This window comes from Miscanthus floridulus, chromosome 2 (genome assembly GCF_019320115.1).
Source record: "Miscanthus floridulus cultivar M001 chromosome 2, ASM1932011v1, whole genome shotgun sequence".
NCBI classification, from domain to species: Eukaryota; Viridiplantae; Streptophyta; class Magnoliopsida; order Poales; family Poaceae; genus Miscanthus; species Miscanthus floridulus.
The window spans coordinates 31,631,804-31,658,460 of record NC_089581.1 but is presented as its reverse complement, the minus strand read 5'-3'; the positions used below and the strand labels follow the sequence as shown (position 1 = coordinate 31,658,460).

The window sequence follows — 26,657 nt, the reverse complement described above, 5'->3', positions numbered from 1 at the left end:
GCCGGACCTCGTCGGACCCCTTCTCACCACCAGTGCCTCATCCCGCAGCAGCAGCCGCGTCTCGGCCAGCTGCAGCATGCCATAGCCAGCCACAGCCGGCCAGCAGCAAGCTGCAGCTCGCTAGGACAAGCTGCAGCAGCCCTCCACCATCCTCGCGGCAAGGTCAACTTTTGAACTCCGTCGACGCCATCTTCGGCGTCGGCAAAACCCTTGTTTTCCATTTCCTTGCTCTTTTTTACACTTGGTACATGATCTATATATATATATATATATATATATATATATATATATATATATATATATATATATATATATATATATATATATATATATATATATATACCTTGTCTGTGCCGTGCATTCGCCGTCGGTCTAAATTCTTGTTGCTATGGACATGTGCCACTCCACTTAGTTGTTGTGTCGGTTTGGTTCTTGGTTCTTAAGTTGTTCGTGTCGTTGGTTAGTGTGCTGTTGTTGTCGTCTGTGGACCGTGCCTTTGAGCTGATCGAGGGATCGTACTTTATTCGATCATTTCGGTCGTGGGTTCATGCCGCCGTGGCTGTAACGCCGAGCGTAACTCATTCCCTTGCTTCTTAGTTGGCTGTGAAGTGCTACGAACGCTAGCTCCTATCCACATCCCTATAACATGGCCATTGTGGACTTCATATCAACGCGTTTCTTATCCACACATTTCAAGGCCTATGTGACCTAGTCTAGTGGGATGCGAATTAGGGGACCACCTTCGTAGAACTGTCGGAAGCCAACTTGTTTAGGTGAAGCTCATGGCCGTGAGTTACCTCACTATGACCATCGGGCTTTACCTCTTTTGCTCGCTTGTTTATCCTAACCACCTCGTATGCTTGTACCACTTTGACCATAGCGTTCCTTCAGACCTAGCGGTGACAACCGCATCGCTATGGACCTTAGGGATAGCCTTGTGCCAATTTAGTTGCACGGTTGTGGTGCCCTATGAGTGGGCTCGGATCGTGGGATCGTGTCTCCTTTCTTCCAAACTTTGCCCGTTCTATAACGAGTTAGTCGAAAGAGTGCGGATTCCATTCTTCTCTCCTCTCTTGTTCTCAATCCTCATCGACCAAGTAAGATGTGGATTGAGCCCTTTGCTTGTTTGGTGTTTATTGCTCTCTTGACTTCATTCCTTCGATTCTCGTCATATGCTATGGCAAGCAGATCAAAGGAAGCTGAATCCCGTGTCCCCCTCTTGTTTCTGTCATGCATAAGCCTTTGTATGCTTATACCTATTTAGACCGTAGTATTTCTTTAGTTCTTATCGTGACAACCGCACCGCCAAGAATCATATTTAGATAATTTGTTTCGTTAATTGTTATTGGGCGGACGGAACCGCATGAACCGTGTTCGTTGCTCGACATCGTCCGCTGCCGCTGCGCTCTTGTCCATCCTCACTACCAACCTGTCTCCCGTGCGCGCTCGGGTGTCCTGTGACAACTGCCAGGGAAAGAGAGGGATCCGGGCAAGGTCTGCTAGCTGCTTCATTCAATTCTTGCAGAGATGATGAAAATGATGAAGAAGATGATGCAGGGCGGCGGCGGGGAGGAGCAGGGGGTGCTCGCTGTAACACTACGGAAATAAAAGGTAAGGAAAAATTAGGAAGATGGTGCTTTGTTGGGCCAGCCCAAGTCTCCTTAATCATATATTCGGCTTGTTCGGCTTACCCCATATTCGACTTGTTTGACTTCTTTTTTCAGCCGGAACAGTGTTTTTCTCTCACAATAATTCAGCCGGAACAGTGTTTTTCAGCCAGTTTCAGCCAAGTTTCAGACCAGCGAACGGAGACAGAACACCCCCTCCCTCTTACGTTCTTCCTCCCTAGAACGGCCTCCTCTGTGCTCACGGTACTTCCTCCTCCCCTTGCTCTCCCATGGCGTCCCTTCCCTAAATCCCCTCTCGATAGCACCAAATTCTTGGGGGAAACCTGCAAATCGGATCGAGGACCAAGAGGAGCAAGAAGAGGTCATCATTCATGTGGATCGATCCTTCCCCATCCGTCCCGGTCACACTAGGGATTGTGGGTGACCAAGGTGAGTTGGATTTCTCCCTTCTCTGTACAAGTTGGGTGTTTAGGGTGGAGTTTGGCCACGGGAATAAGTGGATTAGTGGGGAAGAAAAGTTGTTTGAATGTTGTTCCACGAATTTCAGATGAACAGTTCTGCACATTTGCTTGGGAAAGCGACTAGGACTACATAGAGGCAGAAATAAGTATTTTGGTGAACTACAAAGTTGTAGAGGACCTTCAGATCTATTATCTTGTGAAATTTCATAATTTTATTCCAAACGGTTTCAGAGATATGTTTTTTGAATGTCAGCTGTCATGTTCTGACAATGTTCTGGGCAGAACTAGATCTATGGGGTTTTCAAAACTCTTTAACTTTCCAAATATGAGAACCTTGTAGTACTTTTCATTAGCTTTCCACATTGGTAAGGATGATGATTTTTGCATAAGGAAAACTCTAGGTATGTTTTTTCAAAACTAAATGTATTGCTTCCTTGGCAGGATTTTCAGTTAAGGTTTGGACATGTTTTAGGCCATATAGATGACACTTAATGTGAAAGTTCATAATACTAAAGTTGTAGATTATGAAACTATCTGCTCCCTTGTTAAATTTCATAACTTTTGGACTTAAGTATTTGGAGATATGAAAATGTAAAGTTTGCTGCCTCAGTTCTTAGACAGTATCTGTAGGCTGTTTTCAACAGCGGTTTGGGCCATCTTAAAGGCGTTATAAAAATATAAGCTCTTCATAAAAGTTATAGAAATTTTCAGTACTTTGCCAAGGAGTATTTAAACACATTTGTTCGTTGAGTATTATGGGAGATATCACGTTCTAAATTTACTATCAGTTTCTGTCTGAGTACAGATTCAGTTCGACCATCAGTTTTGGGTGCCAATTTAGGAGTTCGTCGAAGCCGAATTGGTTCAGTATGCTATGGAGGTTTTTATAGTACTTTTTATTTAACTCTAATTTTGGTTGGATGGATTTGGAAATATGTTTTATTCGAAAACAGTGTTGCTGCTGCTAATAAACAGAGCATGTCTGTCACTGGGTAGGCTGTTTTTAAAATAGAATATGGCAAAATATGACCTTGGTTTGAATGCCAAAGTTGTAGCTTGTTCAATGTAGATGCTTGGAAAGTGTTTATTTGTTATTACATCTATTAGGGTTTCAAAGATACAAAAGAAAACAAACAGCACTGCTGCTGTTTTTTTAGGTGAAGTGGGGCTGTTTTCGCCCGTTGTTGGTCTGAAGTATATTGTTTGTAAGTGGTCTTTGGAGTGCATGTACTGAATTATGTGCTTGACAACAGGTGGAAGCACTTCGGAACGTCGCTAGCGTTTTTTTTATATCCTTGGGTAAAGAGGAAAGTAAACATAGTGGTTTGCTACAAGCTTTAACTTGTTATTTATTCTACCTCCATCTAAAAAAACTCAGAACCCAATACAATATAATATTACCTCTCAACCATGATATAATGATTTTCAGTCGTGTGATCTGCCGTCGTCGAATGGACATGGATAGCATTAGGGATGAAAACGGATCGGATACGGACGGATATCACCGATATTACATTTGTTTTTATATTTTTATCCGGATTCGGATTCGAATACGGATAGTGTCAACTATATCGGATAGGATACGATTGGATATCGACATCATAAATATGCGATTTGAGTATTCGGATACGGATACGGTATCGGATGTTGGATATCCGGACTTGGATACGAACAGATCTCAACCCCTCTAAACGGATTCGGTTTCGAATACGGTCGGAAAATATCCGTACCGTTTTCATCCCTAGATAGCATGTACGAGATAGGACAGTAGGACGTCGAGCTTGCCGTCGAAGGTGGCCTTGACAGTCTCCATGAGCCTCTCCCGGTCGGCGCACACGGCGAGGTCGCAGGCGGAGACGGTGACGTGCAGGCCCTTCTCGGACCACCGCCGGCGGCACGCCTCCAGATCTGCCGCGCTGCGCGAGCACGTGTGCACCCGCACACCGAAGCCAGCCAGCTCCTCCACGATGGCGTGACTGATCCCCTTGCTACCGCCGGTGACGAGCGCCGTCGCGCCCGCCAGGCTCCACCGCTCACCCCTGCTATTCCCGCCGGCGGACGCCATGGCCCGCTCCCTCCGTACGTCTCCGTGCGCGCGTCTCACCTCCCAGTTTACGCAAGTATGCTAGCTAGCTGCTTCAGTGATTCGGTGCTTTATGAGAGCAAACAGGCACCGCACGACGATCCAATCTTTGGTAAAATCTGGCAGCGAGCTTGTCGCCTACTCGCCCCTGATACAGATACAGTGTCCATTTGCCCGTCTCATGGTCGCTACACGTCGTCGCAATCGGCCACGCCAGAAGAGTGTACTTTTCGCACTGTTGTTTCCAGCCGTTCATTTGGTCGATAGTTTCTGGACACAGACAAAGCGGAACAGCCGTGTGCGTCTCTTCCTTGCATTGACAGGCTACTAGTCGGTAGTCGTAAATACTTTGAAAATATCCATGAAGATTTTAAAACTTGAATTTGACTGGGAAACTGTGAAAGCTTAACTAAATATATCCTCACTTTTCCATCTTATCTTACTGTTACTAATTAAAGACTCTAACAAACGTGCTAGAAAAAATTAATAAATCCTAAAAATTCTCTCGGTGGTCAGAAAAATCTGGCATTTAATTTGTTAGACTCTAATCCTCATTACCGACAATAGCCATTGGATTTATTGTTGTTTACAAAAAATTATCCAACTCGGTTATTATAAAAAAAATACATAAAGTAATCGCTAATTCTACATCTAAATTATCTACATCCACCACTATGAAAAATAATTCAAAATAACCACAAACGGAAACGAAACAAAAGCTTATTGTTGATGGGCTGGAGCGCTGGAGCAAGGAGCGTCATGGTGACACACAAGTGCCTCTGAGGAAACCGAAACGAAACTTATAGTACTGCCTCAAGCTGTTGTCATGCATCAGCAGCAGCGCTTTTGGATGGTGAGGTGCCGGTCATGTGCCAGCCCTCCTTCTTGTAGAAGACAAGAATATAGGAGCCAACGACTGTTTGTATTGCTCTCTGAAGAATATTTATACCGAGTACAAAACCGTGTGCGCGGAGCGCACAGTTACAAAACGTAGGCGACGCGCGCGGTCACCGTACGAACACGACGTGAGGGCGCTGACCAACCGCAGATGTGGCCAGCAGAACGCATTGCTTCCCCGCAGTCTGTTGGGTCATTGGGACGACGCACAGACTGGAGCGGAACTCCTCGAACATTGAGGTAGGAAGGCCCTTCGTCACGATGTCGATGTACTGTTCACCAGTGGGAACATGGAGGACGTGAAGATCATCGAGATGGACACGCTCTCGAACAAAATGAATGTCCAGCTCTATGTGCTTGGTGCATTTGTGAAGCACTCGATTGGCAGACATACACAGCGGAGACGCTGTCGCAATAGGTGACGGTGGCCTTGGCGACGCAGCACTGGAGCTCATCAAGTAGGTGCCGCAACCATATGCACTCATCAGCGGTGTCGGCGACGGTGCGCTACTCAGCCTCAGCGCTCAATCGAGAGACCGTGGTTGCCGCTTGGAGGACCACGACACCAGGGCGTCCCCCAGAAAGATGCAGATGCCGGACGTCGAACGCCGTGAGTCGGGGCTGCCGGCCCAGTCAGCGTCGGAGTACGCCGTGACGGTGAGATCGGAGCTGTCATGGAGACACAGACCCATGCTGCTCGTCCCACGAACGTACTGCAAATTGAGTTTCAGTAGAGCCTGATGCGGTCCGCGTGGATCGTGCTTGTGCAGACATGCCTGTTGCACCGCAAAAGCCAGGTTGCGGGTTCCGTCTTGCCCGACCCCTAGGGTGCGGGCTCCGTCTCGCCCGACCCCTCGGGTGTGGGCTCCGTCTCGCCCGACCCCAACGCCGTGGGCTCTGTCTCGCCCGAGGTCGCGGGTTCCATCTCGCCCGACCCCTTGGGTGCGGGCTCCGTCTCGCCCGACCCCAAGGCCACGGGCTCCGTCTCTTCCGACCCCAAGGACGCGGATTCCATCTCGTCTGATGGGGACCTATACCGTCGCCAACCACTCCAGGTCCAAGCGTATGGGCCTGGGTCAAAACTCTGACACCGGGAAAGAGACCGGCATGCCTCGATGTAACCTATGGCCATGATGGGCCATACGTGGCGATTCACATCAAGAACAATGTCAGGCGTGCCGGTACTGTTCTGCCTAATCCTCGTACAGGCGCTGACAGGCGCGTCAGTTCCCCACGACGTCCACCGGGACAGAGTGGAATGCCATGACTGGCAGATGATGCCTACACATGGCACCAGTGACGAACAGGGCCGCGACATGGAGCTGTCCCTATTGACATCTACAGGATTGGTGGGACCAGCATGAAGGAGAAGAATGACCCGACAATCTTGAAAGCCTTCTTCTCTCCCTCTTCTCTCTCTCTCGTTCTTCTCCTTTTCCTCCGATGTAACCCACGCTTTCCCCTCGCCTATAAAAGGGGAAGCAGGGCGCCCCATGAAAGGGGGCTGGACCACGAGATAAAAACACAAGAGTACAACACATGCACACGGTTGAGCGGCAACTGAGCTCTCAACACATGTTCACTCCTTCCACCAAAGACTTGGGATCATTTCCCTCTCTCACCTGTTTGTAACCCCTACTATAAACCAAGTGCCAGTAACACGAGCAATAGTGAACTAGACGTATGGACATTCCACCCAAACCAGTATAAACCCTTGTGTCCTCCGAGCACACCATCCGAGCTAGACGCGCAAATACAAATTTACTCGTCGGTGGTCCGAAAACATCGATAGTTGGCACGCCAGGTAGGGGCCTTTTGCACGTCTCGATGTCCATATCAGGCCTCAGATGGCTAGTTGCGGCATCAGCTAGGTCCTGGGCGCGCACGTGTGCTTCGAGAACCTAGACTTCATCATTAAGATGGAGGGAGAGTTGGCGTAGGTTCCCGCCGCCGTCCAACCTCTTCACTCCGCTGGCCTCGACGTGATCGCCGAGGCGCTTGAGGAGTTGTAGCTGCACGCACCGGAGGCCCGTGCCCCCGGGAGTGACTAGCTCCTCGGCTTCGATTACGGGAGGCTAGAGCGCCAGCTCAGTGCCTTCCTAGGACCCCGACCATCCTAGGAGGTCCTGGGCCGCCTCACCTTCTCGTTCGCCAACATCATGACGTAGCTTGCCGGAGGAGAGCCGCTCTCCCTGGAATACCTCATCTGGAGTGCCCGGACAGTGCTCCCGTTCGGTTTGCGCAATGCCACAGAGACCGTTGGCCACCTTGTGGTGCAACACACGCCCCCATCCCCTATGAACGACGGGTTCATGGGGATGACCAAATACATCATGGAATCTTTTTGCGACCTTCTCGTAGGAGAATCGGAGTTGCCCTTCGACTCTGACTCTAGCAGGGGGAGCCATGACCCCTCGCGAGAATGTTTTATGGTGAGTACCCCCGAGGGATACATCGAAAGCATCCATGAGGGAGGGGCTACCCCAACAGACAACCTCAATGATGAGATCGAGGGGGATGTAGGGACCCACCTTGCCTATGGGTAGAGCAGCTGAGGGCACAGCACCAAGAGCTCAAAGAAGCATGACGCCAGCTCGAGCAGGAACGCGTGAAGCTTGAGTGAGAGATTGAGCGCCATAGAGATGGTGGACGTGCACATGCCGTGGCCCACGACGTGAACTAGAGGATCATCGAAGACGACAAAGCCCTCCCACACTTCACTCGGGTGAGCCAGAACGTTGCTGCCACGGCGGCCTTGCTCCGGGGGCTTCTAGTGCAGTAGGCCAAAAGCTCACTATCATGACGACATGAGCTCGACGCCAGCCAGCGCGCGCCCTCAGAGCGACCCAACAAGGACATATCAGTCCACCAGGCGTAGCAAGGCGATGGGCCGCGCACCGTGGTCCTGGTGCTTGAGCATCTCGACCTCCACCATGACGCGCGCAACACCCTGGATGCCCGCCGGCGTGCCCACAGCAATGAGATGGAGGAGGCTCACCATGGCTACCACCCTCGTCGTGGCGAATGCTACGACAGCGGCGAGGACTGAAGCCCAAGCCCTGACTTACCGGGGCCTCAGGACTTTGGCTGACACATCCTCAACGTCGTCTTCCCACCGCGGTACCGACCACCGACCAACATCCCTAAATACTTTCGAGGAAACAAACCCCGGACTGTGGCTCGAGGATTATCGGCTTGCTTGCCAAGCCGATAGAGCGGATAGTGATAATTTCATTATCTATAACCTTCCATTGTTCTTGGTTGATTCGGCGCGAGCGTGGTTGGAACACCTAAAAGAGATCTTCATGGGGAACTTCCAGGGCACATACGCCCGTCCTGGAAACCCATGGGATCTCAAAAACTACTAACAGAAGTCTGGAGAAGCTCTTCGTGGGTACATCCGGCATTTGTCCCGATAGTGCAATAAGCTGCCCAACATCACCAAAGCCGACGTCATAGGAGCTTTCCTGTCTAGAACCACCTACGAGTCCCTGGTTCACAAGCTAGGATGTAAGGGCCTGTGAACCACCAAGGAGCTCCTCGACATCGCCACCAGCCATGCCTTGGGCAAGGAGGCAATCGGGGCAATTTTCGACCGCCTCAAAGGCAAGGCAATGTGGGACGAGGATGCCAGCGAAGGCAACTCCAACCGTCCCAACAAGAAGAAGAACAAGCAACGGTGCGAGGGCTCGCTCATGGCCACCGCCGACCGCAAGGGGGGTTGGAAGCCCACCAAGGGTACCCCGGACCACTTCGAGAAGCTGCTCGAAGGGCCATGCCCGAACCATGCTTTCCACATCAAGCACATATACAAGGACTGCATCCTCATGAAGTGGTTCTTGTCCGGAGGCTCCAACAAGGGGGGCATAGGAAGGAACCCAAGCCAGCCACAGACGGCGTTGAGGGGAAGGACGGTAGATTTTCGATGTTGGATGGCTACCTCATGATCTTTGGAGGGTCGACGGCCTACGACTCCAAGCGCTGCTAGAAGCTTGCATGCCGTGAGGTCTATACGTCGAGCCAGCCACACCTACCTTCCTCTGATGGTCGGAGTCCGCCATAACCTTTGATTGGACTAATCACTCAGAAAGCGTCCCGCAGCTGGGAAGATATCCGCTCGTGGTCGACCCAATCATCAACACGAAGCGGCTCACCAAGGTGCTGATGGATGGAGGCAGTGGCCTCAACATCATGTATGCTAAAACACTCGACGCCGTGGGCATTGATCGAGCGTGCATCCAGCCGACCGGGGCACCTTTCTATGGCATCATGCTAGGAAAGCAGGCCGTGCCACATGGGCAGATCGATCTGCCCATCACCTTCGGGGATCTAACCAATTATAGGACGGAGACCCTTACCTTCGAGGAGGTTGGGTTCCACGGAACCTACCGTGCCATCCTAGGACGTCCATGCTATATGAAGTTCATGGCTATCCCCAACTACACCTATCTGAAGTTGAAGATGCCAGGTCCATGCGGGGTCATCACCATCGACACCTCCTTCTAGCACGCCTACGAGTGTGAGGTCAAGTGCTGTGAACACGCCGCGGCAATTATTGCCTCCAAAGAGCTTGTGGCCCTTAGGGAGGAGGTCGTCGAAGAAGCGCTCGACCCTAAGAGGTCAGCCGGGTCTTTCGGGCCTATAGGGGGCGCTAAGGAGATCCTCATAGACCCCAGCGGCTCTGAGGGCAAAGTGGTGCGCATCTGCATCATGCTTTCCTCCAAATAGGAAAGCGCGCTCGCTGACTTTCTCCACGCCAATAGAGACATCTTTGCGTGGAGACCCTTGGACATGCTAGGCATTTTGAGAGAAATCATCGATCACGCCTTGAAGATCAGGCCAGGCTCCAAGCTGGTGAAGCAGCGCCTGCGTCGCTTCGACGAGGAAAAATGTAGGGCCATCGATGAGGAGATTGCTAAGCTTTTGGCAGCCGGGTTCATCAAGGAAGTTGTCGACATAATATCATCGGCAATCCTCCAAGGGGTATCCCACGAATGTATATTGATCGGCCGAGATACGTGTAATTGAGAATAAGAAGACAACAGAGACACATGAGTTAGATAGGTTTAGGCTGTCAATATGATGTAACCCTACTCCTATGGTCTGTTGGATTGTATTGGCTATCGTATGATATTGCATGAGTTTGGAGGGGGTCCCTGCCCGCCTTATATAGTCCGATGGGCAAGGTTACAAGTCAGTTAGATCTGGGAGATAACCGGAAAGTGATAACAGATTACAGGAATCATGGGATCATACGTATCCTAACATATCTCATAGTATCTTCAAAATATCTTCCCGGTGTCTTGCGGGAGACGCCGAGTAGAATCGTGCCCCGCAATGCTTTGTCTTATGGGCTGGGCCACCCCTGGGGGCGCAGTCCATGTGGTCTGCCGTGGGTATCTGGGGTCGTACCCCCACAGCTAGTCCCCGAGCACCTTGTATCCATTGTGCAATGTCGTCTTGAGCTTGTTCGAGCAGGTGTGAACAAAGCCGAGTAGTCAAACTCATGGTCCAACCACCGTGATGAGTTGCTGAGCAGTTGTGAACCATCGCCAAGCAATGTGAACCATCACCGAGCAGTTGTGAACTATCGCCGAGTAGTGTGAACCGTCGCCGAGCAGTGTGTCCCAAGTAAGGTTTGCCATAAGGATGTACGGAGCTCAAGTCCAAAATCGAAAATTTCCTCGTAGTGGACCAAGTGTGCCCAGTTAGAGTCCGACCATGAGAAAGGGAGATAGTCTTCTTCAACTTCAGGAGGCGCGGAGTCGTCCAGATTAAAGCAAACACACTCACCGCAAGGTGAAGTGTGCCCACTTAGTCCCCGAGCCTGACAGTAGGTGACGTAGTCATGTGGTGCCAGGGTCCAAAGTAGAAGAAAAGCAGAAGACCAACCAAGCAGGCAGCCAGTCCCTAGGCATAGCCCCAAAATGAGAAAAGCACATTCACCACAAGGTGAAGTATGCTCACTTAGTCCCCGAGCCTGATAGTAGGTGATGTTGTCATGTGGTGCCAGGGTCAGAAACAATAGTCAATAAAAGAAAGTCCCCAGTGCGGTGAGGTACCAAGTCATATTGATGACGTAGTCCCCGAGCCACAAGTGGAAATCTTGGAGAAAAACAAATCATAGAGAAAAAACTAGAGTAACGGCTATATAGTAGGAGTTATTGAGCCTTAATGGATTGCGGAGAAGTCAGCGAATATTCGGTGAGCAGTAACAAATTGTGGTGAAAAATGGGCGATACGGGCTGCAGTTGCGCGAAAGCCCAGGTAACGGCCCACCACGCCGTTTTAGAGAATTCGGAGAGGCGTAAATCGTGGAGCGGTTTCCGAAAAACCCTCAAATGCGGAAGGTGGGGGGAGTGATTTATAACTACGCCACCGCACTTCATGCTCCCACCTTTGCCACTTTGCTACTTCATCTTCCTCCTTAGCCCTCGCACTTCCAGATTCATACACGCTTCCGCCGCCAATCCCAAACCAGATCTAAGAGATGGCGCCGAAGAGGGGAGTTGGAAACCTGAAGAAGGTGGCCATCGGAGCTAGCTGTGACAATGAGTGGGTGCCGTCGCTCATGGGGGAGGCAGAGATCAATAGGATGGTGGAGGCAGCAGTTCTTCCAGACCGTGTCACCACCGGATGGTGGCCGGCCAATGGTGCGCCCTACCCAATGCCTCATACCGATGAAGCTATAGTATTTGAAGATTACTTCTGGCATGGGTTAGGATTTCCTATTCATCCTTTCTTGAGGGATCTGTTGGAGTTCTGGAGAGTTAGTCTATGTAATCTCCAGCCAAACACCATCTTGCACATCTCTATCTTTATCCATTTCTATGAGGCGTATCTCAGAGTTCTTCCCCACTTCAACATCTTCTGTCACCTGTTCTAGCTGAAGAAGAAGGGCGACAGTGGTTCCAGGGTGGTCGGCGACGTGTATCTACAACTCCATGATGGGATGGCAGGCGAGTACATCACTGTACCGCTAAACACATTGCTGAAGGGGTGGAACACCAGGTGGTTCTACATGAAGCAGAGCCATCCTGCCACCCGTTGCGACGTCTACCATGTTTCGAAAAACTAGAAGAGCTAGTCACAGAAGTTGAGTCGTGGTGATATGGATTAGGTGAAGGAGCTCCTCGGCCTGATAAAGGGCATGAGGATGAATGGTGCCTTGGTGACGGCGAGGTTCATAGTGTGCCGTGTTCAGCCCTGCAAGGAGAGGGCCCACGTGGGTTTTGACTTCAAGGGGGACACCGACAGCACCTAGGAGAGGATGGAGAGGCTAATGTGGGATGATGTGGTAGAGCGGGCCGCAGAGCTATTCGCTCCAAATGCCTCATTCAGCGTGTTAGGGCGGACTAGGCCCTTCAACTATACGAACCCGCCTCCTTAGGTAAACATGTCAATTGTTTGTTCCTCATCCTTTTTATCCTGTACTGTTGCCAAGCAGTGAACTAATTCACTTGTAGAAAGATCCATTCACAAGAACGAGCGATGTACTTCTCAGGCGTGTTGAGGAGTGATTGGCCGAAGGCAGTGGACGCCCGGCCAACAACTCAGCCTGAGGAAGGTGCCATCAGTGCCTCATCAGAGTCCAGAGGCATGGACGCTGGTCGGACGGTGAGTCCCCCAGGTGTTAGAGGAAGTCTAGGGGAAAAGGGTAGCTGTAGATGAGCCAACCCAGAAGAAGAGGAAGACAACCCGAACCTATCTAAATCGCTCTCTCTGCGTCTTGTGTCACCATCCGGTTCCTGATTACGCGCACCTCTATGACAAATCTACAATCGTGGGATACCCCTTGGTGGACTGTCGAGCATCCTTTGTCAACAGTTGGCGCACCAGGTAGGGGTTGTGCATGCTGATCCATGGCGAACCAGATGGGATCTCAAGATCAATGTTGTTCACGGCAACTCTGATAGCTACGACGGCGTCCCTAGCCTACCCGATGAGACTCGACATCGAAGCGCGTCGAGGCAATAGCGTGATGCAATCTCACGACGCACTCTATGGTGGCATCATCTCCATCATCACTCCATGCTACGTGTTCAAGGCTCCAGGCTCCTGCCATGTTCTCCGTGAACGATGTCGTGAACCACCCCACGCCTTGCGGCCTGCTTCCACCACAGGCGATGCTGGGCTAGGCTCCTGCGCGACGTGTGATCCGATCTAGACTGTAGCCCTAGGGTGCCCTAGATGCATCTCAGACTACTAATCCAAGTCCATGGAGCTCATCTAGATTAACACCAGAAAAGCAAGCCATCGAATGAGCCGTGGATGGATTTGCATGATGTAGCTCGTATGCAGCTACACAAGCATACACGTAGCCACAAGCAAACAAGGACTACATGATGAACATGGCTACGCAAGCTAATTAGGCCTACATGTATGTGCATGAGCCGCATACACACGTACGGCGACATGCAAGCCAAACCAATCTTGGTTTCTTGCATACGTACATCATACGAGCACGGAAACTACGCCTCTATGCATTATCCGGCGATCTGACTCAACATGAGGTCCTACAGCAACGACGACAACCTAGAAGACGACCAAGAACTACTCGGCAGCTACTAGGCTCAATCAAGAATCTACCGGATAGCAGTTCTAACCGCTCGACTACTAATATAAGGACGATGTCGCCCAGACTACTTACTCCGACCACCCGTCGCATCACAATGATGACCACAACCACCGCCATGAAGACAATTCAGAAAGCTCGAGCACCGGGCTACTTCATCAACGCCAACCAGATAATGCCATATGCCATCGACCAGACATTCTGTCTAAAGCTAAGTCACGCTTTAATATTTTTTAAATATTCTCCAACCTTCATATATCACCGCAATGTTTCTTCGAGCTGTTTTCTCCATGTTTGCTCTCCAAACGATTTTCTTTCATGTATACCATCTTAAAGATGACATACAACTAAGTCTAAGGTGAACCCCCAAATAGTCATGTTGATGCTCGGATATCCCCAGAGATGGCCCTATCTCCAGCTTCTCCCTACACGTGCACGAGCGTCTGCCCTCTGCGTTATGGGTGGTCGGCAGCGGCTCTTTGGCGACGCTTTGTTCTTCCTACATGCACATGGGCTCCATGCTCCGCATTATGGTTAACATGCTAGCTAGGGCGGAAGACTCAGCTACACACTAACTGGTCGGGCGGTTTGTATTAAATATAAATACATCTTCAGAATGACACTAAGTGTTCACACCAACTGATCGCCAAGTTGCATACACTATTTCATCACCACTACTGATTCTTCTCTGGAGTTCATATATTTTTATATCATGTACTACCCGTTCTACATATTTGTATTGTTGGATCATCGTCCAGATGATCGGACCACCTAGTGCTCGGACTTCTCCACCGATCAACTGGTCGAACCGCTAGGTTCATGGACTTCATCGCTGATCAGTTGATCGGACTGTTTGCTGGTCGCTTCTACTCAATGCTCACTTCACCGCCGACTAGTTGACTGGACTATTCATCGCTCGTGCTTCATCGCCAGCTACGCTGGGGACTCCTCGGTGCTCGAACATCGCTAGATACATCGGGGACTCCTTGGTCTTCGGACATTGCTAGCTACGCTAGGGACTCCTCGGTGCTCGAACATCGCCAGCTACGCCGGGGACTCCTCGGTGCTCGAACATCACCAGCTACGCCTGGGACTCCTCAGTGCTCAGACATCGCCAGCTATGCTGGGGACTCCTCGGTGCTCAGACATCGCCAGCTACGCTGGGGACTCCACAGTGTTTGGACATCACCAGCTACGCTGGGGACTCCTCGGTGCTCGGACATCGCCAGCTACGCCGAGGACTCCTCGGTGCTTGGACATCGCCAGCTACGCTGGGGACTCCTCAGTGTTCGGATTCTTCGTGCAAGCATCGCCAGCTAAGATGAGGACTCCCTTGGTGGTCGGATCTTGCTTTGTCTCATCGGTGTGCTATCAAGCTGCTCCATGCTATTCGGATCAGGGTGCTAATCTTGGGCAGCACATCTGGGGTCTTGATACGCACATGTCAGATGACGTCGGCAAGCTTTTAGACTTCTTTTCTTTGACCCTGCTACAAGATTCATTCTTCATCTTCCAGTAGGCTCCTAGACTAAGTGGCTACACTTCACCTGACGGTGAATGTAGTGCTTATTTCTTGATTTACCCTCCTTATTGATGAAGTCTAAGTGGCTACACTTCTCCTAAGTGGAAGAATTTTCAAATTTTATCTTGAGCTCCTTACATCCTTCTAGCAAGCCTTACTTGGCTAAGTCTGAGGTCTCCTAACCAGTTAAACTGGTCAGCATTGACTTTCACCGCCTAGGTCACCAGTTAAACTGGTCAGTTTCGATTTCCACTGCTCGGATCACTAGTTAAACTGATCGGCTTCATGTCAAAGTGCTTAAACTTGTTCAAGACAGCGTTGTTCAAAGGATACAAGGTGCTCAGGAACTAGCTGTAGTATCCATAAGACAAGACATGGGCTGCACCATCAGAGGTGGCCCAACCCACAAGATCAAGGCGTGCACAGCACTGGTCAACGTGCATCGCAAAATATTGTATAGTACCAAATAGGATACTTTTCTTGTAACCCTACCCCCTCCAGAGTATATAAGGAGAGGCAGGGGTCCCCTAGCCGACATCTACATACATCTCAATGCAATACATCAGAACACAAGATGTAGGTATTACATCATACTGATGGCCGAACCTATCTAAATCTTGTGTCTTGGTGCTTGTATTACCATCTTGTTCGTATCACGCATACCCCCACCGATTCATCTACTACCATGTGTATACCCCTCGGTAGACTGCCGACTAGATTTTGTCGATAGAAGTATACCACCCCGAGTGGTTAGCCAATCCCGTACTTGTATGAAAAAAGAATAGGAAATGGAGAATGTGTGTTGACTACATGGGTCTCAACAAAGCATGTCCAAAGGATCCGTTTCCTTTGCTATGCATAGACCAAGTAGTCGACTCGACCTCAGGGTGCGAAACCCTTTGCTTCCTTGATGCGTACTCCGTGTACTATCAAATCACGATGAAAGAGTCCGACCAACTCACGACATCTTTCATCACCCCATTTGGATCGTTCTACTATGTCACAATGCCATTCATCCTAAAGAACACGGATGCTACATACCAACGTTGCATGCTCAAGTGTTTCGGGGATCTCATTGGGCAGACTATTGAGGCCTACATGGATGACATCGTGGTCATGTCCAAATGGGCTGACCAGGTCGTAGCTGACCTAGAGCAGACCTTCATGAAACTCCGAGCAAACGACATCAAACTCAACCCCAAGAAGTGCGTTTTCGGGTTCCCAAGGGGTATGCTGCTGGGTTTTATCGTCTTCGAGCGTGGCATCAAAGCCAACCCAGAGAAGATCTCGACCATCATGAGGATGGGCCCAATTCAGAACATAAAGAGGGTACAGTGGGTTACAGGGTGCCTCGCCATGCTTAGCCGCTTTATCTCGTGCCTCGGCGAACGAGGTCTCCCCCTCTATCGGCTTCTGAAGAAGGCCAACCACTTTGAATGGACAGTCGAGGCCTAGGAGGCACTTGACAAGGTCAAGCAGCTCCTAACGAAGGCCTTGATCCTGGTCCCCCAAAGAACAGGGAACTGCTTCTACTCTACATTGCGATCACCACACAAGTGGTCAGTGTCGCCTTGGCGGTAGAGTGAGAAGAAGAGGGACACAGACTCAAACTAAAGCATCCCGTGTACTTCATTAGCGAGGTCTTGTCCGATTCCAAGACCCACTACCCCCAAATCTAGAAACTCCTATATGCCATCCTTGTTGCCAAGAGGAAGTTGCATCGCTACTTTGAGTCACATCCGGTGATGGTCGTGACGTCCTTCGCTCTCAGTGAGGTCATCCAAAACCGGGATGCCATAGGAAGAATCGTGAAGTGGGCACTCAAGCTGATGGGTCAAGGCATTTCATATGCCCCTCGGACAGCCATCAAGTCCCAAGTGCTGGCTGATTTCATTGCAGAGTGGACCGAGATCCAAATGCCACCAGCAGTCGTCGACCAAGAGTACTGGACGATGTACTTCGATGGATCACTGATGAAGAAAGGCGCCAACGTGGGGCTGGTCTTCATTTCGCCCCTTAAGGTACGCATGAGGTACATGGTTCACATTCATTTCCCCTCCTCCAACAATGTGGCTAAGTATGAGGCACTCATCAATGGCCTACACATCACCATTGAGTTGGGTATTCGATGGCTTGATGTCTAGGGAAAATCCCAGCTGGTCATCGACCAAGTCATGAAGGAATCAAGCTACCACAACGCCAAGATGGCTGTGTATTGCCGAGAAGTCTGCCAGTTGGAGGACAAGATCAACGGTCTCGAGCTCAATTGCATCCCAAGGCATCTCAATGAGGTGGCCGATGGGCTGGCGAAAATGGTGTCTGGTCGAAAGCCGGTGTCGATGGGCGTCTTTGCTAGTGATCAGTACAAGCCTTTGGTCCGCTATGAGGAGCCAGAATAGACCGGTGATGGGCCATCTACCCTAGGCTCGAGGGATAACTAGCCGGCGGCTCCATCCAACCTTGAAGTAATGGAGCTTGACGAGGATCTAGCATCAGAGCCCGACCCTCTACCCGACTAGAAGATGCCTTACCTCGACTACCTCCTCCATGAGGCGCTGCCGATGGACAAAACAAAGGCTTGGTGACTCGTGTGCCCTGCCAAGTCCTTTGTTGTTATTTAGGGTGAGCTCTATAGGTGAAGCCACACTGGGATCCTGCAGCACTGCATCCCTATCGAACAAGGGAAACAGTTGCTGAGTGATATCCATGGTGGGGTATGTGGGCACCATGCCGTGCCTAGGACCCTAGTCAGAAACGTGTTCTGACAAGGCTTCCACTAGCTGACCATAGTAGCCAACGCTAAACAGATTGTGCGCACCTGTGAAGGGTGTCAATACTATGCTCGGTAGACCCACCTGCCAACCCAAGCACTCCAGATGATCCCCATCACATGGCCATTCATAGTCTGGGGGCTCGATCTGGTCGGACCTCTCAAGAGGGTGCCTAGTTGTGCGCACCTATGAAGGGTGTCAATACTACGCTCGGTAGACCCACCTATTGGCCCAAGCACTCCAAACGATCCCCATCATGTGGCCGTTCATGGTCTGGGGGCTTGATCTAGTCGGACCTCTCAAGAGGGCGCTCGGGGGCTACACGCACTTGCTTGTCACTGTAGACAAGTTTACAAAGTTGATAGAGGCTCGATCGATCTCCGCGATCAAGTCTGGGCAAGGTGTGCTGTTCTTCCTTGACATCATCCATCACTTTAGAGTCCCGAACTCCATTATCACAGACAATGGCACACAATTCACTAGGACAAAGTTCCTCTGATTCTATGATGAATACCACATACGTGTTAATTGGGCCACCGTGGTGCACCCCCACACGAACAGGCAGGTCGAGCGCACGAACGACATGGTCCTACAAGGCCTCAAGCCTAGGATCTTCAACTGGTTGAACAAATTTGGCAGACGATGGGTCACGGAGCTTCCTGCGGTGCTCTAGAGGCTGAGGATGACCCCTGGCTGGGCCACTAGCTACACACCATTCTTCATGATCTACGGTTCCGAGGCTATCCTCCCGACCAACCTCGATTATGGAGCGCCAAGGGTTAGGGCATATGATGAACAAGGAGCCAAGGCATCCCTTGAGGATGCCATGGACTAGCTAGATAAAGCATGCAACATTGCCCTCCTCCGCTCGGCCAAGTACCAGCAAGCATTGCGCTGGTACCACAATAGTCGAGTACGGGGTCAGGCCTTCAACATCGGGGACCTAGTGCTCCGCCTCGTCAAGAGCAACAAGAACTGCCACAAGCTCTCTCCGCCATGGGAGGGACTATACATCATCGTGGAGGTGCTCCAACTAGGCACCTATAAGCGCAGGACCATCTACGACGAAGTCTTGGTCAATGCCTGGAACATCGAACAATGATGTCGCTTTTACCCTTAATTTATGCACGCTTTCTCCTTTCAGTTTTGTTATCGACTCCTCGATCTTTAGTGTTTGTTAATGCCTAGAACATCAATGCCTGGACCATCGACAGCAAAGTGTTTGTCAATGCCTGGAACATCAAACAGCTACGTCACTTTTACCCTTAATTTACGCACGCTTTCTCTTATCGGTTTCACTATCGACTCCTTGATCTTTAGTGACACTTGACCCCAGCAATGGCAAGGGGCTTAGGACCATCGACAATGAAGTCTCCATCAATGTTGGAACATCGAATAGCTACATCGCTTTTACCCTTAATTTACGCATGCTTTCTCTTATCGGTTTCGCTATCGACTCCTCGATCTTTAGTGACACCTGACCCCAACAATGGCAAGGGGCTCAGGACCATCGATGGTGAAGTCTCCATCAATGCCTAGAACATCGAACAACAATGTCACTTTTACCCTTAATTTACCCATTCGATGATCAAAAGCGTGAATGCACAACGTCTATCCCCACGGACGGCGCCAACTGTCGGTGCAAAAAGTGACCAACAAGTAAATATTTGTAGTTTTGCCGTGCGTTGTGACTGGATGTGGCCTAGCACTCAATGAAATAGGATTTATATTGGCTCGGGCAATAGGCCCTATGTCTAGTTGAGGTCGGTCGATGACTTTATTTCTGAGCCTAGGTGCTCAAAGTTTGCTGCGGGGTTATAAACGAGTAAGGAATGAAAAGGGGGTGTTAGAGGCCCGATCGAAGGACCATATCCTCTGTGTGTCTCTAGAGCTATTGAGCTATTGTGTTCTCGGGTCATCGTGAAAGTCTTCGAGAGAGAGAGAGAGTAGCGAGCGAGTGAGCGAGCCATTTTTTAGGAGAGAGCGCATCCCCTTTTATAGTTGAAAGGGATGTCCTTACAAGTCAGAGAGAAAGAGAGAGAGTGTATATGTGTGTTGCCTAGTCTTGTTGTTCATGCCATCGGGTATGGAATGGCTGCCAGAGCCCACAATACTGTTTATGCCCAGATGTGTCTAGCAGGCTCTACTGTGTTCTCTTGGTACGGCCAACGACGGTGCCCACAATACTATTTATGGTCTGACACATCTGGAAGGTTGTATAGTGTCCATCTATCATGACCTAGTGGCACCGTCCAGCAGGTGCGCAAGGTATGGCAGGGTATGGTCCTCGATATTGCAGTTGTCTTGAGCACCTTACCTTATCTGCCCCACCTGGTCCCTAGGCCCACATTGAGTGAGCATCCCTGATCGGTCATTCCCAGTCATCCCTGACCATGTCAGTTAGGAAAGAGAGGCGAGCAAAGGTCCGGCATATCCTCAGTTGGAGGAATGGGGTTGGAGTCAGACTATGATCCCACCATGACCAAGCCTTCTAGTTGGGGTTCCAACTAGGTCTCAGGCAAGATAGAGCCCGAACCCAAGGGGTCAGGTGAGACGGAGCCCACGACCTTTGGTGAGACCCCCGCGGCCTTGAGATTGGGGGAGACGAAGCATGAACCCAAGAGCTCAGCGAGAAGGAGCCCACGAACGTGGGCAAGATAGAGCCTAAACCTAAGGGGTCAAGCGAGGTGGAGCCCATGGCCTTAGGGTCGAGCGAGACGGAGCCCCACACCCAAGGGGTCAGGTAAGACGGAGCCCACAGCCTTGGGCGAGACCGCCGCGGCCTCGAGGTTGAGCGAGACAGAGTGCTGCACCCAAGGGGTCAGGTGAGATGGAGCCCACAGCCTTGGGCAAGACACTTGCGGCCTTGAGGTCAGGCAAGACGGAGTGCTGCACCTAAGGGGTCGGGCGAGGCAAAGCCCATGGCCTTGGGCGAGACCCCCATGGCCTCGAGGTCAGGTGAGACATAGAATGTTGGGCTGAGTGTTGTAGGGAAGTGGGTCCATTAGGGACCCTAGGTTTATGAACCCGACAGGAGCCCCCGAGCCCCTTTGGGATTTCTGTGAAGTCATGAAGGGATTGTTGAGTTCGGTGTTTTTCCCTCTTGGTTTGTACTATGTAGGGTAACCGAGTAGGATTTGGGCGCCTAGCCTCCATGTGGAGGACTAGCAAAGGCCGCAGAGGCACGTAGAGTGGATATAGGCGCCCAGCCTTCATAGGGAGGACTGGCAAAGGCCGTAGAGGTGCGCTAATGGGATATTAGCACCCAGCCCCTGAGGAGGGGACTGGTGAAGGCCATGGACTCATGCCGTGTAGACATAGGCGCCCAGTCCTTGAGGAGGAGACTCATTGGTAATCTGTTTTCCGCTGGGTGCATGCGAGCACACCTGATGGGTGTAGCCCCTAAGCCTGTGGCCGACTGGGGAGTCGATTGGAGGCTAAGCACCATGGTACTCTTTTTTGGGGCTACGGACTCTTGTGTTTCTTCCGATCGATAAGTTAGCCCATGTCTGTTCTGACCACAACCTGTGCGATCGGCTAGATTCATGAGTCAGGGTCATGTGGCCTGAGCCCTCAAGGCCCGTTGGGCTTGGTAGGGGTCGGTTGAGTTTCATGCATCACCCTATCCATGGTTTCCACAACCGGAGGGGTTGAGCTAACGTCGCTTGCCTTGATGGCTCGGTGAGCTTACTAACGGGCATGTCCGAATGGAATTTGGGTTCGTTGTTCATAATGGGGTTGGCATAGCCCTCATGTGGCATTCCACTGCTCCTTAACCTGCCTCCTAGCAGATGCCTGAGCCATTCCAGAGACCGACTCAGGTGGCCCTCTAGCCACCCCTCAATGGAGATTCTGTGGGCATGGCTCGACATTAGGATCAAATGAGAAGGTCAAGATGACCCTGTCCTCTTCTGAACAGATCAGGCGAAGGCCACTGGGGCTCATCTATGTTTTCTCCCTAGCTCTGTTTGATGCGAGGCGGCCATGAGCCCTTCGTGGGCTAGCCTTCGAACCCCGATCGGTCGCCGCTCATATCGAATGAGATGACTACCACTTTGTGACGCGATGCAAAGCATTGTGATGCAATAGTTGCATATGCAATGCTTGGATGTATGGGATAAATGTATGGATGAATTATGAATGAATGTATGAATGCATGCATGAGAATGGATGAATGAATGCTCATGCACTGGAAAAGTAGAACGGGGGTTGGTAAAGTTACCTCGATGGCTTGAGTGATGGGTTCGGGGAGCTCCTATCGGATATGTCCAAGTGGAATCTAGGTCCTCATTCATGGCATAGTCGGCATAACCTGCCTAGGACATCCCACTGCTCCTTACATGTCTCTCGGTAGCCGTCCGATCGACTTGGGTGACTAGTTGGCCTCTCCTTAATGGAGATTCCATTAGTGGGCCCCTCCAAACCCTACCTAGGAAGACGGAGGGTCATTTGCATGTGATTGCGCCTCATTTCCCATGCTCGCCCAGGCCACGTTCCATTAGCCAGGTGATGTTTCATCGGGCTGGCTACGTCCTGTCAGCTAGGGCCATGAACCCAAGGGGTTGGGCGAGATGGAGCACGAACCTAAGGGGTCAGGTGAGACAGAGCTCATGGCCTTGGGGTCGGGCAAGGCGGAGCTCCGCACCCAATGGGTCGGGTGAGACGGAGCTCATGACCTTGGGGTTGGGCGAGGTGGAGCTCCGCACCCAAGGGGTTAGGCGAGACGGAGTAGGTCACCACGCAGTGGGTGATGGAGGCTCACCGTTCAACCATGGATGTAGATGTGCACCAGGAAGATGTCGTCCAGCCTATGGAGGTAGTGGAGGCTAGATCGGAGCCAAACATCGTTCCAACCATAGACGAGCTGCCTTCATCCTTGTCAATCGCACTGTCAGCCAACGCAACCCAGGGGCCATAATGGAATTAAAGTAGAAATAGTCAGTTTATGTAAAAGATGAATTCTTGGGGGAGCCCTTGTGTGAACAGTTTTACAATCATGAATATTTTAAGTTCGTTTAGTGATGAAATCACTCATGAGGGGAAGCTTGTCCTGTTCGCCCTTGTTTTTACCCTTGCGTAGCTTTGTTTTTTGTCCTTTCTTTTTCGCACCTGTCCATTTACCCATAGGCTACAACCTTAAGAACCTGGGCGTGGCCCGCGAGGCTCAGCTGCTCACAACCATAGGTCATGGCAGGGTGTGATTGGTCAGGAGGTTAAAGCACAAGTTACTTAGGGTAATCAAAGGAATGGAATGCCCTTTTGTTTGGGCGATGCCCTTTTGTTTGGGCAAAAAGTATTGCTACATTATAGTAAAAAGAGGAGTGGTATCACACCCCTGTGGAGCCCCTAAGCGACCCAGGCCAAGAGTGCTAGGGCTGGGGCACTATAGGAGCAAACATTGAATGGAAATAAGCGGTAAGACCGAGCTTTAGGGAAAGAAATGACATAACTGTTGGTGAGAACATTGCCATTGTCGTCCTTTAGCATGTAGGCGCCTAGTCAGATCACCTCGGCCACCGTGTATGATCCTTCCCATGGTGGAGAGAGCTTATGTTTGTCCTTGGTTGACTAGGTCCTCCTGAGTATGAGATCACCAACCTCGAGGATCGTTCCCCTGATTTTTTTCATGGTACCTGCGGGGAGTTTGTTGGTAACGAGCGGAGCGGATGACGGTCATCTCACGAGCCTCCTCGACTAGGTCGACCAAGTCTTGCTGAGCCTCCACGGCTCAGTCTCAGTCGAAGGCCTTTACCCTTGGGGCACCATGATCAAGGTCGAATGGCAACGCTACTTTGGCTCTGTATGCCAAGAAGAAATGGGTGAATCCTGTGGATCGGTTTAGGGTCATTTTTAGGCTCCAGATGATCGTTGGGACCTCTGCAACCCATCGAGCAACATACTTTTTAAGTCGATCGAAGATGTGGGGCTTGAGTCCTTGGAGGACCATGCCATTGGCCTGCTCGACCTAACTATTAGTACGTGGGTGTCCGATCGAGGCCCAATCGATCCTGATGCCGTATCCATCACAGAAGTCCAGGAACTTCTTTTTGATGAAGTTTGTTTATATTCGGTGATGATAGAGTTAGGGACAACAAACCAATAGATGATGTAAAGGAAGAACTCGATCGCCTGTTCCGAGTGGATAGTGGTTATGGGCTTCGCCTCTATCCACTTGGTGAACTAGTCCACCGCCATGACTAGGTGAGTGAAGCCTCCTGAGGCCTTTTTGAGGGGTCTGACCATGTTGAGGCCCTAGACCATGAATGGCTAGGTGATGGGGATGGTCTAAAGCTCCTACATAGGCAGGTGAGTTTACCGAGTGTAGAACTAGCATCCTTTACACCTGCGAACAACCTCCTCTGCATCTTGGAGTGCAGTGGGCCAGTAGAAACCTTGGCAAAAGGCTTTCCCAACCAGCAACCTTAGGGCCGCATGATGTCCACAGATTCTTGCATGGACCTCAAGGAGGAGTTGTTTCCCCTAGTCGGTCAGGATGCACTTCATGAGTACTCCCGATGGACTCCATTTGTAAAGTTTGTCACCAATGGCGATGAACATCTTGGTGCATCGAGCGATTCATCGCACTTCAGTCCTTCCCAGTGGGAGAACCTCTTTGAGGAGGTAGGTGAGCAGTGGTGCTCTCTAGTCGGCTGAATCCAGTGCCATCATGGCAATGTCACCGGACAACGTTGCCATGGAGATGCCAAGGTCAGTGCCCCGAAGCACTCAGTCAGGGTCAGGATACGTCAGAGCGCTGGAGCCCCCGAGTGCTTTATCGGGGTTGAGCTGCAATGAAGTCAGATCCTCCATAATGAGGGCAGATGGCTCGTGGAGTTCATTTACAAAGACCCCATCGGTGGATGGTTCTTGTCTGGCCACCAATTTTGCGAGGAAATCGGCAGCGTCGTTGTCCTTTTGAGAGACATGATGTAGTTTGATCCCTCAGAACTTGTCCTTAAGCTTGCGCACCTCCTAGTAGTATGCTACCATGAGAGAGCTCTTGTAGGAGGACTCCTTCATGACTTGGTCGATGACGAACTCTGAGTCGCCGTGGACATATAGTCATGTAGCGCCGAGCTCAATGATGATGCGTAGTCCATTGATGAGGGCCTCGTACTCTATGACATTGTTTGAGGCTAAAAAATGGAGACAGATCGCGTAGCGGAGCCTGCTCCCATCTGGGGAGATCAGAACCATTCTAGCCCCCAAGCTAGGCTCCATGACTGACCTGTTAAAGTACATCGTCTAGTACTCATGGGTGACGTTCGGGGTCAGGAGCTGGACTTCCGTCCATTCGGTGATGAAGTCAGTGAAAGCCTAAGACTTAATAGCGGTGCGGGGATATACTTGATATCGTGTCCCATGAGCTCGAGCGCCCATTTGGAGATTCGTCCCACAGAGTGTAGCACCCGGTTTTAAAGACAAAACTAGATACACACTATATGTGAGCCCAGGAAGTCAAATCTCACATATAGCCACAAATCGGGTTAATATCAAGAGACAATACTTATTACATAATGTATTAGTAAAAGAAAAGTACCCTCAGAGTATAGACAACAGAAATTTGACTCCGATCTTCAGGCGAAGACTCCAAATCCACAGGGACGACTGACTGGTTGACCACAAGCCTAACTCCTCCAAACCAGCAATCTGGTACTCATTTGGGATTTTTATCCAATGTATAGAAAAATAAAGCAAGCGTAAGTACATGTCGTACTTAACAATTATATCATGGGGTTCATGAGGCTCAAAAGGCTGACACTGGTTTACTGCGATTGGCTTTAATTGGTCATCTTTTTAAGCAATTGAGTGGCAAAGAATTTATCATTCCCATAAACACATGATCAGGTAATCATGAATAATGTATAGCATAAATAATTGATCATTAGTATAATTATCCATTTGTGATCATCTCTATTCCATAAGGGTCCAAGGCTGCTCGTGTCCATGAGCACGGCTGTTATAACAGTTTTACACTCTGCAGAGGTTGTACACGTTCACTGTGAGTCGTGATTTACCCTTTCACCCAGGGTGATCAGCCCCTTGACCCACTACCAAGGAAGGTCGGCAGGGTTCACTATGAAGCCTTTCAAAAGATTTCGTCTAACAAGTTAGGGCCGCTAGGCGTATGTGGCCCCTCTCTAGAAGTGGCACGCGTGGGCATCGCAGCATGGTACACACTTCCCAGTAGCAAAGGAAACATACCCTGCACCTTAAAGGTAACCACTAACAAGCTAGAAAAGATCCTCATACTGAGTTAAAGCCAGAGCCATATCGCCCTCATAGCTGTACTGTAAGTCCCGGATGATCGCTTATAGATAAGTCCTTAGGGAGAGGAATCTAAAGCATATAAACAGTCCAGCCCCCTATTTCCATGTTACTAAAAAGTCATGTTTTAATGTTTATTGCATATACCATTAGTCAAGTTATAAGATCATGGTTTTGATTAAGCACTAGCAAAAACTACCCAATGCAATGTCCCAAAGGTTTCAAGGTACAAGTTATCAAATATCTAAGATATCCTATTTGGCAAACAAGGTAGACACATGCAATATGAATTAAGTGTTTAAATGTGAATAGGTAACAAGGATAATCCCATGCTATACTTGCCTTAACTTGCTTTTCCCCCAAAGCAATATGCTCAAAAGCCTTTAGTATTCCACTTTCAATCTTCTGCTTCCAATTCTCAGCTTCTAGTCTTCAGAGAACTGCTTCTTAAT

The 26,657-nt window shown here is 50.3% G+C and overlaps 1 protein-coding gene across 1 annotated transcript; it reads right to left on the bottom strand.

The window, feature by feature from the left end:
* Positions 1-3,830: 3,830 nt before the first annotated feature.
* Positions 3,831-4,154, bottom strand: LOC136536298 (tropinone reductase homolog At2g29150-like). The gene has a single exon (XM_066528640.1). The coding sequence runs from the start codon at positions 4,152-4,154 to the stop codon at positions 3,831-3,833; it is 324 nt and encodes a 107-aa protein (XP_066384737.1).
* Between the last annotated feature and the right edge of the window lie 22,503 nt (positions 4,155-26,657).

Bases quoted from the DNA above. Each gene is read 5' to 3' on its own strand.
- LOC136536298 (XM_066528640.1), bottom strand. From the start codon at position 4,154: ATGGCGTCCGCCGGCGGGAATAGCAGGGGTGAGCGGTGGAGCCTGGCG.